This window comes from Columba livia, chromosome Z, assembly GCF_036013475.1.
Source record: "Columba livia isolate bColLiv1 breed racing homer chromosome Z, bColLiv1.pat.W.v2, whole genome shotgun sequence".
Lineage (NCBI taxonomy): Eukaryota > Metazoa > Chordata > Aves > Columbiformes > Columbidae > Columba > Columba livia.
Window position 1 is genome coordinate 32,107,049 of NC_088642.1, and position 18,322 is coordinate 32,125,370.

An 18,322-nucleotide genomic window follows, 5' to 3' on the forward strand; every position below is an offset into this window, starting at 1 on the left:
AGATCCAGAACATATCCCAATATTCTTCAGGATGCTATAATTTTTTTTATCATAGAGTTCTAAATAGTCCTACGTTTGAAAGAGGTACAAAGCCATTGCTGTTGTACCTAATTTGGGAATATATACTGAATACTTTGCATTCATTATTCACATATGTAACTGTCTTTTTCCTTTTCAGATCCTTTCAGATCCTTTTCAGATCCAACAGTTGTGGTGGGTTGACCCTGGCTGGAAGTCAGGTGTCCACAAAGCTGCTCTATCACTCCACTCCTCAGGTGGACAGTGAAGAGAAAATATGATGAAAGGCTTGTGGGTCAAGACAAGGACAGGGAGGGATCACTCACCAATTACCAGCAATGGCAAAACAGACTCAACTTGGGGAAATTAATGTCATTTATTACCAATCAAATCAGAGTAGAATAATGAGAAATAAACCCACATCTTAAAACACCTTCCCCCCTCCTCTCCCTTCTTCTTGGGCTCAACTTTCCTCCCAATTTTTTCTACCTCCTGCCCTATAAGCAGCACAGGGGGATGGGGAGTGGGGGTTGTGGTCAGTTCATCACACGTTGTCTCTGCCACTATTTCTTCCTCAGGGAAGGACTCGTCACACGCCTCCCCAGCTACAAGGTGGGGTCCCTCCCACAGGAGACAGTTCTCCACAAACTTTTCCAGCTTGAGGCAATACTGTGGGCTGCAGTTCTTCCTGAACTGCCACAGTGTGGGTCCCTTCCATGGAGCAAAGGCCTTCAGGAACAGACTTCTCCAGTGTGGGCACCCCATGGGGTCACAGGTCCTGCCAGGAGCCTGCTCCAGCATGGGGTCTCCACATGCTCACAGCCTCCTTTGGTCATCCACCTGCTCCGGCATGGGGTCCTCCATGGGCTGCAGGGGACAGCTGGCCTCACCATGGGCTGCAGCACGGGCTGCATGGGAATCTCTGCTCTGACACCTGGAGCACCTCCTCTGCCTCCTTCTCTCACCTGGGTGTCTGCAGGGCTGTTTCTCTCACACATTCACGCATTTGTCAGGTCTGCCTCCATGTCTTCATTAAAAAGTACCTACATCCTGTTTTTCAGAAGCTGACAGTGGTAGATATTTAAGAACTCAGAAGTAGAGACTCGTCAGGCCAAATGCAGTGTTATACAATAAAAGATGTCACAACAAAAAGCACCAGCCAGAACTGAACTCAGATTCAACTCAGAAATAAGAAAGTGTGTTAAGCAGTGTTTCAGAACCAGAATAAACTCCTGTAAAAGAAAAAGGGTTCTTCCTCCCCTGTTGTTTGTGAATTGTGACTCAGTATCTTCCTGGAATATGTATGTTACTAAACCACAAGGATTTTATGTCAGTGCAAAGTTTTTACTAGGCTAACAAACACAATATTGTAAACATAAAAATGCTCTATTTTCCCTCAGAGTCAAGGCATACATGTAATTTGGGACACTGGGGACACCAGTTCCTGGTATTTCGGCTTAACCGATTGTTACTTCATATCTTCATATGGAAGACAGAATACTTTAAAAATGACCCAAGCACAACAAATCTGCATATTGCCAGAGCTTGATTCAGGTTGTCCTGCCCTGCCACTCATCACAGTGCTAAAAAACCCCAAAATGAAACCTCTCTGTTTCAATAGAGGGTGTCTCTAAAGTAGCTGGTATTTGTTGCCTGGCGATGAGAAGTGCATGTGAAACTGCAATGCCACGTTTATATTTTTATTTACTTATATTAAGTTTTCAATTACTTTTCCTCGAATTGGTAATGTGCCCAAAGTGCGTTTTACCTCCCGGGTGCACGGCACTGCCGGTGACCCGCGAGGGCACCCTGCGCACAGCTTCCAGCCTGAGTCACAGCAAACACCACAGCTGCTCGGCCGCACCTCCAGCCTTGCCTGAAACGCCCCACTTCCGACCCAGAAAACAGACGGTGAAGGGGACCCACAAGCAGCCCTGTGGGGCGGCCCGCCCACCTCACACACCCGCACGGTAACAGCGCCCGACGGGGCGGGGCCAGCGCTCCGGGGCGGGGCCAGCGCTCCGGGGCGGGGCCAGCGCTCCGGGGCGGGGCCAGCGCGCCGGGGCGGGGCCAGCGCGCCGGGGCGGGGCCAGCGCGCCGGGGCGGGGCCAGCGCGCCGGGGCGGGGCCAGCGCGCCGGGGCGGGGCCAGCGCGCCGGGGCCGGGCGGTGGTTGTGCCGCGGCGGAAGCGGTTGCCTGTGCGGCGGGCGGGGCTGCCGTTGCTAGGCGGAAGTGCGACGGCTGGCGGCAGTTGGAGTTTAAAGGCTCCGAGGCGGTAAAGCGGCGGTCGGTGGCGGCAGAACGGCAGTGGAGCTGCTTGGGCTTCAGGTGCGTCCTTCGCTCCGCTTCGCGAGCAGCTGCGCTTCCTGACCCCGCAGCAGCCGCCGGGCGGAGCGAGGAGATGGTCTCCAGAGCCGCCGATCGGCTGCTGATCGTCGTCTCCGTTCTGGAAGGTAAACAGGGGGATGGGGGTCCGCCCTCCTGCTGCTGGGGGTCGTCGCCTCTGTCCTGGATGGACAATGAGGGGTGGTCGCTTCCTCTGGATGTGTTTTATCTGATGGAGTGAGCGGGATAAGCCAAGCTGTACGTAATAAGCTGGTTATATTAGGAAAGCTATAGACATACATATGTTAAAGCCAGGTGGCCTATCCCCAGTTTGTTTCTGGAGATATTTGGCCAAGCAGTTATTTAAGAGGAATGATGAAAGGGCCCTTCATTTCCCAAAAAAGAATTCCGTCTTTTAGCCTGGCAAATCCCGCCTGGCCGGCGGTGTCTCTCAGGCCCTGGCTCACTGCTGTTCCCCGCGAATGCGGAGTCGTTTGCTGCCGCCTCTTCGGCATCCAGCCCGTGTGCGGGCACAGGCAGCCCCGCGTCGCCTCTGCCCTCTCCGGCTGCCGGTGACAACATCGCTGCCTGCCTGCGTGTGCGGTCTTTTCAGCCGGGACACTCTTCAGGAGAGCTTTGGCCCGAAACAGTGGAGTCCAGCCGATGTCTTGTGATGACCAGGATCCTTTTTTAGCAGTCTACTGCAACCTTTTTTTAGTGTTGACCCGAATACCTGGCTAGTCATCCTTAATCAAGTAGTTTTTCAGATTACTGAGGTGTAATTAGTGTGTGTGAATGCTTTCTCTTAGTCAAGTAAATCCTCTTATCTCTCTGCCCGTTATTGTAGTTTTTAAATAAGATACTCTCCTCCAACATGCATGTAGCCCCTCCCCACGCTCTGGGACATGTTCATTTTAAAAGTGGTCATTTTGTCATTTAAATTGTTAATCGGAATATGAGGTGATGCTGAACCCAGGACAAATCCTGTACAACACTTGACACTTTTCTAATCTAGTAATTTTTATTTTTTTTTCCCAGCAACAAGCGGTTGGAAAAACACTTTTCACTGCTTTCATTGGATTGTGTTTTGCTGCTTTGATATGGGACAGTGACAAAGTCTGCAGTAGAGGCAAAACATTCAGTCTCTGTCTCACCTGTTCACTTATTCTATTCCAAATCATAGATTTCTCAAAATTAAATCATCCTAGTAATCTCATTTCTTTCTTTGTTAGTTAATGTCTTTCTGGATGCTTCACAAGTAGTTTATTTCATGTTATTTTTGTTTTTCTGCGTGTGGGAAGACTTTTTTAATATGAAGAACATAGCTTTAGAGTAGGCACAGGGAAAATGATGTGGGAAATGTATTTTTATGTAATTGGTTTATGGCATAAAGCTGACCTCTCACTCTTTTTTTGTGATGGTGTGTGTCAATTACACTCTTTTACAGGGCGCTATTTTCCAAAACGACCCAAGCATATGCTTATAGTTGAAGCGAAGTTTGATGGTGAGCAGCTGGCTACGGATCCTGTAGAGCATACCGATCAGCCAGAATTTGCTACGGAATTGGCTTGGGAACTTGATAGGAAAGCACTTCATCAGCACAGGTAACGTTAAAAAGTGAAGTCTAATTTGTAGATCAATTTTAATTTTTGGGGGTTTTTTTACAGCTACTGAAGTACAATTTTTGTGTTACTGTCATTGATTTTGTTTTTGGTTTTTTGTTGCTTTTTTTTTTTTTTTTTTTTTTAGAAACTTTCTTCTAGCTGCACACTGATCAACCATAATGTTGCCACAATGAGCAGAAGTAGTATGTGGCAAGATAAGTGGTGTTTAAAACTTAAAAAGGTTATGTTTTTATACTACTGAAAAAACCCCAAGAGTTTACAGCAAGTTAATAATGATATAGGCCATGTATTGGATTTAAGGTTTCTTATGTATCCTGTGACACACAATTCATTTCAAGCCTCAAAAGCCCAGTGTCAGAAGAGCTGAGAAATTGAATAAGATTTCCATAACTGTCCTTTGGTTTTGACCTACAGATTACAGCATTGCCTCTGTATTTTCAAATATATTAAAAAGGCCATATTATTTTTGATTTTTAATGAGAGGAAAATACGTTATGATAGACACCTTATCTATGCATCTAAGTATAGTTAGGTGCTTTGCACAAAAATCTATTGCATAAGTCATGTTTTTTAGCTACCCTCATAAGTGAAATTCCAGTTTCATTTAAGGTGCAGAGCTTATTTATTGTACATGGATGAGATTGAATTTATTTGTCACTAATGTCTCTTTAATTGCACTTGGGACTCTGTGAGACTCCAATGTACTCTTCTTACAAAATTAATCCACTTGTTAGTTCTCTCACTTCGTGATGAAATTTTGGTACGTTCAATATAAACTCAGTTTCTCAACTACTAAAATTAGTTATATAACAAATCTTGTATCATTGTTCTGCTTGAAACTTATTAATTATTTTTGTGAACTGACTGCAGGGATAACTTTTACACTTTGGATTTCAACTGAGTTGTTCTTTCAGGCTGCAGCGTACGCCTATCAAACTTCAGTGTTTTGCATTGGATACTGTAACTTCAGCTAAAGAGAATATAGGCTATATTGTACTTGATTTAAGGGCTGTGCAGGAAAATAAACAGGTATGTTGTTGGGTATAAAGCTTTAAAAAATTTGCATTTTGACAACAGTACTGTTATGGATAGAATTTGTATTAAAGCACAGACAAAACTTTTTTTTAGAGGAGAAACATCTTGACTCTTAAAAGAACATGGACAAATTAGAATACTTTTGTACTAATCTTGCAATTCTGAATTTGAGAATTAGTACATTTGTAAGGGCAATACTTTTAAGCAATTTTATGAATCGATGGGATTGTCCAAGCAATTGGTATTGAGCAATTTGAGTCTCCATCATGAGTCTCAAGCTGTTTGTTTTAATAGGACTCTGTGGAAGATGTTAGGCAGTTAGAAGTTAAAGCCACATAACACAGCACAGAGTAAACAAAATGCAATTGTTTATATAAATTTAATTAATCAATTGTGTTGTGCTTGGTCAAAACATAACTCTGATATGGGTCATAACAGGACTTTGTCTTATTTTGACATCAAACTTTTTAAGAATTTGTGAACCATGTAACTTAGCGTGCACTTTCAGTTTGGAACTAGAAGATTTTATCTTCTCATCAGAGATGTATAGAGTATTTTTCTTGCTAACTTGTTTACTGTACAAATCAGGGGAAAGTGTTCATCTGGTCTTCCAGGAATCATTCTATAAAAACATCTAATATAATAGTGCACTCAAATCAGAACAGACTTTTGGAAATAAAAAACAAGGTATATTTTTGTAGGTGATAAAGTGGAAATGCTAGAGCACGTATATTTTTTTCTTAACAATATTATATTATTTTCCTTATTTTTTAATGCTTTTTTCAAATTTTTGTTTTTAATTATATAGACACCAAAATGGTATGCTCTGCTTAGTAACAAGTACACTAAATTTAAATCTGAAATACAAGTAGGTGTTGTGTTGGAGACTGATTCAAAAGCAATGGTTGATGGTTTTAAAGCAAAGGAGGCACCCCCTAGAGAAGGGAAGGGTAAGTAACATAATGTCTCTCACTTGGAATTAAAAATGTTTCTGTGCTAGATGAACATACCACTGTTGCAAATGAGTTGTTTTGCATATCAAGAGAATTTTAATTTCATAGTATTTCCAATGCAAATCCTTTACAGCTGATTAATGTACCTTGTAGCAATAACTTTACAAGGATTCTTTATTGTGGTAACAGTATGACTGTCAGGTGGACAGTGTCATGAACCAACTGGCCTTTAAAAGAAGAGTCGGGGACTCATTGTTTACTCCTCTGGCCGTTTTACCCATATTTCAGGGCTTTAAAAAATCTGTAATAGAAGAAATAAGAAAGGAGCTTCTTTACAGAATGCATTTTCAGTAGTTTGATGTTGGAATTACAAAGTAGTACCATATTTCATTTGTTGGGTAGGCTGCTTCTCTTTTCTGATAGGTTTTTCACCTAATCTTCATCATTCACTACTTAAATAATTTTCTACTGATAAGTTTTTTTTAGTAACATCTACTTTAACTGTTGGGACTCATTCAATTTCTGGATTCCCTTGTACATACAGAAGTGATTAGTGAAATTTACCAGAACTCAATATTAATGATAGTAGGTGACTTTATGTGCAGTGCTTTTCAATTAGTTTTTGTATCTGGAATTTTTTTTGATGCAAGTTAGTAGTTTAGAAAACAAAACCAACCTTTAGAAATTTGATTAAAAGACTTCTAAATCAAAACCAGATTTACCTTTCCCCTCATTCCCCATCCAAAAGCCTATCTACTTCATTTCTAAAAACAGGCACTGTTACAACTCATAGATTTTCTCCTAGTTATCTTATGATTCTCTGTGTTCTTGCCCCAAGGGTAGCTTTTCCCTAATTCTAAATTTGTCATCTGCTTGTCATGATCTGTGGCTGTAGTTTTGTAAAAACAAAGTGGTCAGTGGCAGTAAGTGTTTTTTAAGGTTTCTGGCCCAAGCTTTGACTTGACTGCATTACAAAAGTGATTAAGGCAGCATTGAAATTCCAGTGTGATAATTTAGCTTACACTGTTCTTTCAGGTTCACAACAAAGCACAGGAATTTTGCTTTCTGTAAAGCTTGTAAAGGAGGCAAGGAACTAGTGTAAATAATTTAAGATGCACTTCCCTTTTGATCTTTCTGCCCAGAAGTACTCCCATTCCTGCTGACACTGGCAGAAAATACAATAAATCCCTTCTGCCTTCACCCGGCACTGTCTTCCCCTTCTAATTGATTCAATCATGTTTGGTTGCTTTTCCCATTCTTCTGTCATCTCAAGATTAGTCAATACCATATTTAGGCAATGGAGGAAAGCAAAAGTACAGATTTTTGCATATTTAAAGTTAATGTTCCAAGCACTGGGTATGGCAAAACTAGACTACCCAGTACTCAGATAGTTAAGGAGATGTTTTCATTTTAGGTTTCATGCACTGTGATTTTGGGGTTTTCTCTGGTGGGGTATTTTGGTTTTTTTTTCCCTTCGTTGACCGAAACGGTCTAATGTTTCCAGTATTTGAAATTGAGCCTTTTGGTTCACAACCAAAAGGGGCTTTGTGATTGTTACTATTTGGTGTAACTTGAGGTGCTTTGAAATGTATTGAATTACTGGCACTGTACAATAGAAACTAGTAAACCAGAATACACTGTTTTATACACTTAAGACTTTAGGTGAAAAATATATAAACGAAACATTCCACAGGTCTGTGGAATGAGACATCATACTTATTTCAACAGTTGAACAGATTGTCATATGCGGTTAGTGTCTTTCAATTCTTTAATGAGTGAAATAGACATGATAGAATCCAACATAATGAAATAAAGTTTGGGTCACTGTAATGTTACTCACTGTAATATTAAATAAAAATAGGCACTAGCATTCTGTCTAGCATAATGTTCAAAATAACATCTATGCCCCCTGAATAGAAATTAATTTCCAGGTTTTTTTTTTGTAGCTATAGCTAAGTATACTTAGGGACTATTTTATTTTGAAATGCTTTGGAACCAGGCATCAGTATCTTTGCTTATTGTGAGATTCCTGCAGTGATTAATAAGCTCACAAGTTACTTACAATTTTTTTTTCTTCTCTCTTAGCACCTGCCTTTCTTTCTGCACTAGACTCTAAAAGTATTGTACCAGTCTTGAATGAAGAAGAGGGCTATCATCAAATTGGACCAGCAGAGTATTGCAGAGACTACTTTGTCTTGTCTGTAACTATTGCATTTGCCACACAGTTGGAACAGGTTTGTTTCCTTGCTATGTGTTGTTCTTAAGCATTACTATCCTATGTTTGTATTTTTATGCTCTCATTTATTTCTAGTTAGGATTTTTTTTATTGTCTTGTAAGTTTATTGCAATAAATAGGCTTGTCTTGTAATGAAATAATATAATATACATTAATTTTAATTTTGAAACTTTATGTAATATTTGCATGCCAAATTACAGGTGAAAGATCAGCATTCTTTTGGAGCACTAAAATTGTATTTACTTTAAGTGAAGCACTTTTATGAAATGTATACCTTTATATTACGATGTAGTATTAGAAGTAGGTGTATGGATAATATTAGTCTTACTGAAGTTCAAACAACATGAAATACTTTTCAAATCCATAAGATATATGAAACAGTAGAGTTTGTGTTGCCTAAGGGAAGGACTTAGTAGCTAGGGTGAAGTGCCATGCTTATGTGATTATTTCAGCTTTAGACCTTGGGTACTGTATTTACACTGTGCCGTACCACATGGGTACACATTGTCTGATTTAAAAATACAGGTATGCCTGAGTTACTGTGAAAGTAATGACTCGAGGCTGACATGATTTTAATTGATCTATAGCTCATGGTGTATGATGAACTCTTTTCAGTCTTTTCACCTTTTTTTCTGAGAAAATAATTTTCCATGTCAGAATTATAGGGCTTTGTAAAGTAAGTGTACTGTGATCACTCTGGGGTAGCTTGTGCCTTTTTAGACATTGAACTCACAGTTGCAGTGACTACAGGCTGAGGTACCTGTTTCTCGCTGTTCCAGTGTTTTATTCAATTGCCTATGTTATTATATAACTCAGTATCTAATCTGCATTGTTTGTTTACACTGTAAATATTTGGTGGAAGCACTGCTCGTTTCTGAATATTTAAGCAGTGCCTGACATTATTGAATATAGTGTGTCAGTTACAGTCCTTGGTGCTGATAAATCGTAAAGTTAGATCAAAATGGGTCACTTTGGAAGGTATTGGTATACTTCTAAAGAAGGGTTTGTTGGATTGTTTTTTAATTCAGTTTAAGTATCAAAGTTTTTATTTTATATGTGAAAGCTAGGACTTAGGTCAGCTGCTCAGTAGTTTGAGATCACTTTAAGCTGTTTGATTTCCGAGCTAATGCTTAAGGATTACTGTAACTGTACATTAATGAAAGGGATACATTCTTCTCTGCATCTTTTTTAGTTAGTTCCTAGTACTATGAAACTTCCTGAACGGCAGCCCGAGTTTTTTTTCTACTATTCATTACTGGGAAATGATGTCACAAATGAACCTTTCACTGATTTAATTAATCCAAACTTTGAGCCAGAAAGAGCTTCAGTTCGAATACGTAGTACAGCTGATGTCCTTCAAGTTTATTTTGGTGCACAGTCAAAGTTGCAGGTAAGCTGATTCTTCTCAAGTGTGAATGAAAATAAATAATGAAAATAGATAAATAGAATATGGCTCAGGCTGGAACTGGAAAGCGTTTTTCTTCACAAAACTAGATTGTATTACAGTATTTTATCTCAAATATAAGTTGATTCTCATGTTGATAGGAGGGAAACCTTAGAAGCAAGTTTCCCAGTTCAGATGGAGTGCAGTCTCTTTAGTATGGTCACCACAGTAAGCTGTGTTACACATTATGATAAAAGGTATTATGGAAACATGATATTACAAAGAGTTAATGTGGCATTCTCAAGAGCTTTGAACTCTGGGACTTACTCTGCAATCAGACCATCTGTAACCCACAATCCTGCTTGTGCTGCTTGTGATAACCTCACCCACACCAGCTGCTCAGGTCACACTTGCCTAAAATCACTGTCCTCAGCACTCTTTTTGAATAATAAAGGGGGTCTGGCTTTTTTCCTGCTCTGTAACCAAATGCTATCTTTAAATATACTACAATGCTATTTGGGCTGTTATGGAGTATTGCTTATCTTTAGCTATGCCTTTAAAGTGGGGCATGGTTTAGTGGTTGAGTTGCCAGTGTTAGGTTTACAGTTGGACTCAATGACCTTAAGGGTCTTTTCCAACCTAAGTGAGTCTATGATTCTGAATATTGGGTAGCACTGAAATGGTTTATGGTGATCTGTGTCTGGCTCACACTTAAATCATTGTAAAACAAGAGAATTTGGTTGAGGGTAGTATAGGGTTTCTAATAACATAGCAGGTAAATAAGACAGTGGTAGTTATGCAAAGTAAGTGTTTGATCTGGACTCTTTTCAACTTGTTTCTCTACATTTGTACAGACCATTCTAGTTTTGTTACCCAGGTTAGTTTAAAAATATTTCTGGTTAAATCTTAAATTGTTCAGATTTTTTTGTCTCAACTTTAAATATTTTTCTTATGACAGCTTTTGGACAAACATATGCACTGATGTGTTTGGAATTTAATCTGTCTATGGTCCTGAAACTAAGTGTTTAATGTAGCATATGTTATATATATGTGCACATGCAGGGACTTATGCATGTTTTCATCATGTTAAAGAATGACTTTTTGGACAAGAGTTGTCTTGAAGTCAGATCCACATCTGGTTTATGGTTTTCTTTCCGACTTCTCACTCAGCTTCTTAACATTTAGGATATAGGATCAGAGCACTGTATTCTGATCCTTAGTATACATATATATATTTTTTTTTTTTTACAAAAATAAGGTTTTTGTTGTAAAAGGTGCCAGCTGCCAGACAAGGGTGGGTGTGTATGTGTATATATATATATATGTCTATCTTGTATGATTGTATTGGTATATATGTGTATGTGCATATATACATACACACCTAGGCCTATATTTTGGCAGTTGACACCTTTTAGCATTAAAGTATTCATTAAGTGTAATAAATATTAAGGATCAATATACAGTGTTCCGACTGTCTAAAACAGAATTGAAGTGACTCTTACTTGGGAAAGAGCAAGTTGGTATGTAAGTTTCAAAAAGTAATGCTTACTGAGGAAAATAAATTACACTAGAGTGTGTTGGTTTTATTTAAGAACCATTTCTTACTTGGGTGGAAGATATTAAGTATTATCATAAATTAGTATAGAAAGTAGTATTAGAAAGTATTATTATACTAAGCTGTAGAAGGAAGAAGGATTTGAGTCAAGTTTTGAAAAAGGGAAAATGATTCTTGGCAAGAATTAAGAACAGTTATTTAATTTCAAAAATCCTTGCTATTTAAGTGGTGTCTAAATGTATACACAAAGGCTGAGCTTTCAAGTAACTTTTTTTCTTTACGTTGCAGTCACGTATTTCATGTGTCTGTTCAATAAGGGTAAGAATCTGTGCTATGTTTAGAAGTCACAGGCTATTGAATCTTTCAGAAGGGATAATATGACACAGATCCTCAGAAGGGCAGTGCAGGGATCTGCTGCTGTGCTAGCACTGGGCAATTCCTACCTGCTCAATACTGAAGTTTCATAGCTGTTTTTGTATTGCTCAAAACACTTGTTCTCAGCATAGAGGGACTAGACTAGGGATGATCAGTTTACTAAAGGTAGCATAAATATAACAAATTAGAGGGTGAACAGACAGCTTGAGTGGAAACACACATGGCAGTTACTTTCTAGCACTCTTGTATGTACACAGATCCACCTTTGCTGTGGGGACCAGTCTCTTGGAAGCACTGAAATACCACTTTCTGGACTACTGAAGAAAGGAAATGTGGAGATTGATCAGCACCCTGTGGCAATAGAAGGAGCATTTGTCCTTGTTCCACCCAATAAAGCTAAACAGAAACTGCCACAGTTGCCTCTGGATATGGCTCCTACTATTGGGGTATCTGTAATTCTGCAAAGGGAGAATACGATTGCCCAGGTATAGCTTACTCATTTATTGTTGGTTTAGACACTGTTGCACAGTTTAATGTTAAAATACAGTATTTCTAGGTCATATTTGAAGATGTAAAAGAAAACTGGAAAGAAAAATTTGCTTTATGTGTATAATCCTTTTATTGCTTTACTTTTCTATACCAGAAAAATAATCTCAAACTATAAAAATGTTGTAGACAGAATTTCAGTATAAGCCATCATCAATAAGACAACTGTGTCACTTTACTCAGCCTTTGATTCCCTTAAATGCTCAAGTGGAACCCAAACAACCACAGGATAAAGTTCTTTCACCTATTAGTGGAAAAAAAGAGGGCCTGCAGCAGAGATCCCAGAACGTCCCAACCCAAGATGACCGCTCTTCTTCAACAGAAGATGAAGCAACAGAAAGTGAAGTGGAAAGTCTTAAGGTTGAAAAAAGCCTGAAACCAAAGCAAAACGGTATGTGGTATACAGTTTTATTCCTCAGTTGTCAAGTATGGTCTTCTGTCATGTACTACTTACTTATGGTGATATATTGTGATATATGGTGATGTATTTTTGTTATTTATAAGGAATTGACTATGTAGATAATAAATTGTGAAAAGAAACTTTCATACTATACAGATTTCTGGGAAAAACCAGTTATCTGGTTTTCTTGTTTGTTTATTTTTACACTATCCTTTTGTAGGGACATGGTAGCCCGCATAGCCTTCTATTACTTCCCTTGATTTGTTTCTGTTTTGGGGACTGGGTTGGTGAAAAACTAAAGAACAACAAGAGATAAGAGAGGAAGAAATACTGTAATGATAGAGTAAAGCTCAGAATAAAGAATATTAGTTTGCCAAACATTACTAAATATACATCTTCTTAAGAGATGATTATGAATAAGCTGAATGATTATTTTTCTGATTTGTATTACTGTTTTTTTTGAGATTGGTCCTAAAAACAGCCATTTCTGTAGAGGAAAATCTGTGTCTTAGGATTTGCTCTCAGGATTTGTCTGCTAATCCTGACTGATCTTAACTGAGCAAGGATTAAGTCCTTTATGTGGAATGTATCAAGAATAAGTATTGTGAACCCAGCAGCTTGTTTGAATCAGCAGTTAAGAAATCTAGGATTGTGCTTTTTTTTATTCACAGTAATAATAAGTTTACAATTCTCCATTTTGGTAAGGTGTAAAATATATCATTTCACGTTTATCTTTCAGGGCTGGTGACTGAGTCTTGCCAAGAGGTTAACAAGTATACTGAAGAGCTTCCAGTTTTTAAGTCACAGAGCACAGCAAAGACACCTCTGTCAGATCTGCAAAATTCCAGTAATGTACAGTTCATCTAATTTAGTACATTGAATGAAACTTGAGTATGTTAGCAACTTAAATTAATTTTAACAGTAGGCTGGTTTTTGTTCTCTTGTCTGTCACAGCCTTAAACTCCTAATCAATCTTTCATTGCATCAAGCAATCTAGTTACCTTTTTTCTGAATCACTGAAAATTATTTCATTACTATGTTGTGCTAACTAGCTGATATTGAAGTATTATTGTTTTTTTTCTTCTTTATATTGTGACTGTTAATGCAAATAAAACACTCAAAAACAAGCAGGAAAAATAGTCAATGCTAGCAATGATGTATTTTTAAAAGTATCAAAAATGGAAACACTTCAGATAATTACAAAGAAAGAGAATCAGAACAACTAGCACTTGAAAAAGGTAGTTGTGTTGATCTCTGACAGTTTCTTTGCCTTTTTTCTGTTTTACTATCTGGACACCTTGTTTGTAAAACTTGTAGTTTGACCTTTTACACTTAGAGAGCAGTATTTGGTTCCAGTGTAGGGACTTGAGAAGCCTGGATGCAGTTGGACAGACACTCACTGTAGCTTCTGCTTCCTAAATTGTAAAATCTATGTCATGGTAGTTGGGTTCTGATCAAAGGGCATAAACAAATGTGCTTTACAGAACTAGCTAGAGCATTTTGGTTTATTTCAGTTGTTAAACTTCAGCTTCGGACCAGTAGTTGATGCTGTCTTATAGGACCGCTGTAACTGACTTGATGCTCTGTCTCTTTCAGTTCCAAAGTAAAGAGGTTATTTAACTCAAAGCAAACCAAGTTACTGTAAATGTTTGGGGTTTGGGTTTTTTTGTTGTTGTTGTTAGCCCCCCTCTTCTGCATGCTCTCAAGTTGGCTAGGAACAATTCTGTGTACTTGTGAAACTGAAGTATTATAGCAGCCTTTGGAGGCATTTGATATCTTGGATCTTTGTATAAACTTCTTTTCCCTGAGAAACTTACATAGCTCTGAAGATTAATTAAAAGGAAAAAATATTACAGTATCCGTTAAGACTTAAAGCATGTTGGGTTTGGTGTTTTTTCTTTGGAAGCAGTAACTTACAAAGAGAATAGCTAATTTTCATAACATTGGCTTATATTACAAGGAATTTAAATCTCTTTGGCAAGCAACCTATCTGTACTTGCATTTAAAATGTGAAACTTGTCTTTAATATATTTTGTTATTTGTGGCAGAAGAAATTACTAAAAATACACACAAATTCTCTTCTGTGTTTTCAGCTCATAAGGGTCCAGTAGCTGCATCTCAGCCCAACCCTGTGGGTGCATCCAGCTCTTCTGAGCCTGTGTCAGCACAGAAAATTGTCATTCCAGCAGCCTCTCACCATTTTTGCTTTTCAATAGATTTGCGAAGTATCCGTGGTCTGGAAGTTGGTTTTCCAATAAATTGCATTTTAAGGTACAACTTAGTTTTGTTCATCTTATTCTTGGTGATAATGGTACCTTTCTTTTTAATGCAAAGCCTTCATAAGCTGAATGATTGGTGGCAGTGTGCTGCCTGATGCCTTTTACCTTTACGTAGCTGATTTTCAGTAGCAGAATACTTTGAAATGTTCATCTGGTTCATCACTAAAATTCTGACCATTACAGCATTAAAGATATTTAACACTTCACCTGCACTGTAATTTGTATAAAATCTCATCTGAATATCTGAGCTCAGATAATGCAGATCATCATTCAGTCCTTAGGGAAAAGGAGGATTGTTTGTCTCTTTACTTTCTGGCTACTTTCCTGGCTGATCGAATAAGTGATTTCTGTAGCTTTCCATGTCTCCATCAAGAACTCCTTCTAGCGTTTTACTAGGAGACAGATGACCTGGTTTGTGTGTGATAGTGAATCTAAAGTAAGCACATTCCAATCTTAAAGTGAAGAAACGTTGTAGTAAATCCGTTATCATTCTGAAAGGTAATATCAGGTTTTTTTTGTAGTCATTGCATAGAAGAAGTAAAGCTTAGTAGGGAGAAGTAGCATATTTTGTTACATTAATTTGTGAGTTACAAAAAAAGACAAGATTTTTAGATACATGAGTTTTGTGCCTGGAGCAGAAGTAGAAAACTAGCAGAGCTGGTTTGGAACAATTCCTTAGAGATTAGTTTGTTGCTGATGTCAATGTGAAAGAAAATATGAGAGCACTTTTGGAGAAAAACAGATGTTAGCTAAGAGGTGAATGCTAAGTTAGAAGAATAACAACTAAAAAGATGAAGGACCAGTTAAATGTGAGGGTATTGAAACTGGTATCTGTCTGCATGTTGGGTGTTAGGGTTTTTCTTAACATTGCCAGTGAGGAGAGAAGCCTTTTTTTTTTCTATCAACTTGTTTTGTTTTAGTTTTTCCCTAGTGTTTTAAGATAAAAAAAAATCTCACTGTATCTATTAAATCTTTAAGAAAATAAAAATCCTGCTTTGTGGAATATTAGTTATTAATGACATATATAAATTCAGTGGTTCATAGCAGTTTTTACAGTTTGCCTTCTAGTTTCCATTAGGGCCCTTGCACGAAGCTATCTTTAAATGGTGATTTGGTTTGAGAGTTGAGTATTTGTGGCTGTGGAAGTGCATGTGCATTTGCTTTACATTTGTTGTGATAGTTTGGTTCAATACAGTTTTAACTGGTCACCGGGAAGTCTGTTTGTGTTAATGATTCTTGGAGTTTAATTTTTGTTTGAACTAGGATGAAAAGGCAGGGTTGGAGTGGAGTATTTTAGAACACAACTAATACAGATTGCATAATTAATGGTTTTCTGTATAGTCAATATGATTAAATAGTATGTGGAGAACAACACACAATAAAAGCTTTAAAACATAAAAGCTTTTTCACATAACGTTCCAAAAACTAATGCTTCAGTGAGAACACATGTTTTGCTGTTTCATGCACTTCAGTTTTTACAGTTAGTTATGAATATGGCAAGAAACTGAAGAGGAGAAACATCCAAACACAGAATGCTAAGAAAAATTACAGGGTAAAAAAATTGCATTTTCACTGTATATACCTGGAGCATTATTTCATTCAAGTTTAAACAAGCTCTTTAAATAGTTCTGCACAAACAGTTGAAGTATGGAATTTTATGAGTGGCAGCATTTGATGTAGCATTTAATTTATTAGTAACTTAGCTGGAAGCTGGCATCATCAATTTGAGCAAAGCTCAAGAGATTTTTAGCCTCCCCTTTGTAGTTTATCATACACTGAATTGTGTCAGTAGAGTAGTACAGGTCTCTTTGTAAATCATGTTGGTAAAATGGTTCATCTTTTTGTGAATCGAACCGTTGGAATTAAAAATTAAATACTTCAAAAGTGACAGAAATTTTCAAATGGTTTTGACATTGTATATATAGATATACATGTATACTTAGTTATGAATTATTACATATTAGACCAGGCTTAGCTGTAAATACAGTTATAAATGTTCTCAAGTAGCCATCTGCATCTGAATATAATATTCCTTTCTCTTATTTCTCTGCTTTCTTTATATAATAATTGCAGAATTTTAATGAAATTTGAATTGATAGTGTTGTGAACATACAGGTTATTAAAGCTCTTTTGTCAAAATAACAGGAAATATAAATGAAGCTGGATCAGTGCTTCAGTAAAAGTTGTCTAAATGGGTTTTCTTGTAGAAGGTATATGAAAAAAATATTGATTTATTAAGTTATTATTTGCTTGACTTTGTTATTGTTTCTGTTAGGTACTCGTATCCATTTTTTGGCAGCGCAGCGCCTATTATGACAAGCCCACCTGTAGAAGTCAGAAAGAACATGGAAGTCTTTCTTCCGCAGTCCTACTGTGCATTTGACTTTGCAACCATACCTCATCAGCTTCAAGATACATTCTTCAGGTGATAACTTGCATTCTTTTTACCTTAATTACACTTCCTCTATTTTTTTGTTGTAAATGCAGTCACAAGTTCAAATGTTTTACTTAAGATCATTAGTTTGAGAATTTTGTAAAGATTCCATGTGTTAATGCCAACATGTATTTAATACACTGCCTTTCCAGTTTCTCTATTACTTACATTTAAATTCAAGGACTATAAAATTCTTGTTTTTCTCTTGAGTACGTATGCAGGGATCATTGCATACAGAAACAAGTGCTGTTGTTGTAGGCTGTTAAAGGTTGATAGCATTGTTTTAACAGAGCGTTACTTCAAGTGAAGTAGGTAAGTTTTTGTTTTTAATGCACAATGATTATCGGATATCTTTGAACATACAACAAGTATGTAGGAGGTACAGTGTTGAGGGCTATGACACAATTTTCCCAGTAGTTCCACTAGTTTACAATACCTGGTTAAGATGTGAAATAAAGAACCATCAAAACAGTGGTATTTTTTTAAAGAATAGATGGAGGAGCTGTATTCTGTGAGTGGCAGTGACTAAAATTTATTTATAAATGAACATGACCTAGGTCTCTTAAGATTAAGTCCATCACTTTCACTGCAGCGTTGTTCTTTCTAATAATTTGAGACATGGATGATAATCTGACGAAAGTGAGTAAGTGATAGAGAAGATACAAAGTCAGTCTCATTGCTCTGTGAGTGAGAGGCATCTAACTGTGTGACAAATGTGACCATCACTGATGTGGGAAGTTACTTGAGAAAATGACTGCATGTTCTACAAAAGAATAGGAATGTTTTGTATTTTGTGTTGATGCCTGACAGTAAAATCACTTCTTTATTTCAGATTACCTCTGCTGGTTGAATTGTGGCACAAGGATAAAACAGCTAAAGACTTACTTCTAGGGGTGGCGAGACTTCAGCTTTCAAATGTTTTGGCTTCAGAAAAAACCCGTTTCTTGGGTGGTAATGGTGAACAATGCTGGCGTCAGACTTGTAATGAAACAGTCAGTGTCACAGCAGCAGAAGGGTAAAACTATTAAAAAAATGACTTCTTCTGTAGCAAATTTTGAAGAATTGTTTGCTTAGTATTTCCCTGAGAAGGGGCAAACTCTTCCTATTTACCTCTTTGAGTAGGTAAACCAGGTGCAGAGTACTGCAGTATGGGGGTGG

The 18,322-nt window shown here is 37.7% G+C and overlaps 1 protein-coding gene across 1 annotated transcript in view; it reads left to right on the forward strand.

Moving 5' to 3' along the window:
- The first annotated feature begins 2,217 nt into the window (after positions 1-2,217).
- The window catches only part of CEP120 (centrosomal protein 120), a 39,369-nt gene continuing 23,264 nt past the window's right edge, over positions 2,218-18,322 (forward strand). Inside the window, exons 1-12 of the mRNA XM_005506691.4 lie at positions 2,218-2,470; positions 3,790-3,946; positions 4,882-4,996; positions 5,811-5,952; positions 8,041-8,189; positions 9,384-9,581; positions 11,763-11,990; positions 12,235-12,442; positions 13,191-13,298; positions 14,545-14,722; positions 17,006-17,155; positions 17,997-18,179. Coding sequence (XP_005506748.2) covers positions 2,419-2,470; positions 3,790-3,946; positions 4,882-4,996; positions 5,811-5,952; positions 8,041-8,189; positions 9,384-9,581; positions 11,763-11,990; positions 12,235-12,442; positions 13,191-13,298; positions 14,545-14,722; positions 17,006-17,155; positions 17,997-18,179 — 1,868 coding nt within the window. The 5' untranslated portion in view covers positions 2,218-2,418. The remainder of the gene's footprint in view (positions 2,471-3,789; positions 3,947-4,881; positions 4,997-5,810; positions 5,953-8,040; positions 8,190-9,383; positions 9,582-11,762; positions 11,991-12,234; positions 12,443-13,190; positions 13,299-14,544; positions 14,723-17,005; positions 17,156-17,996; positions 18,180-18,322) is intronic.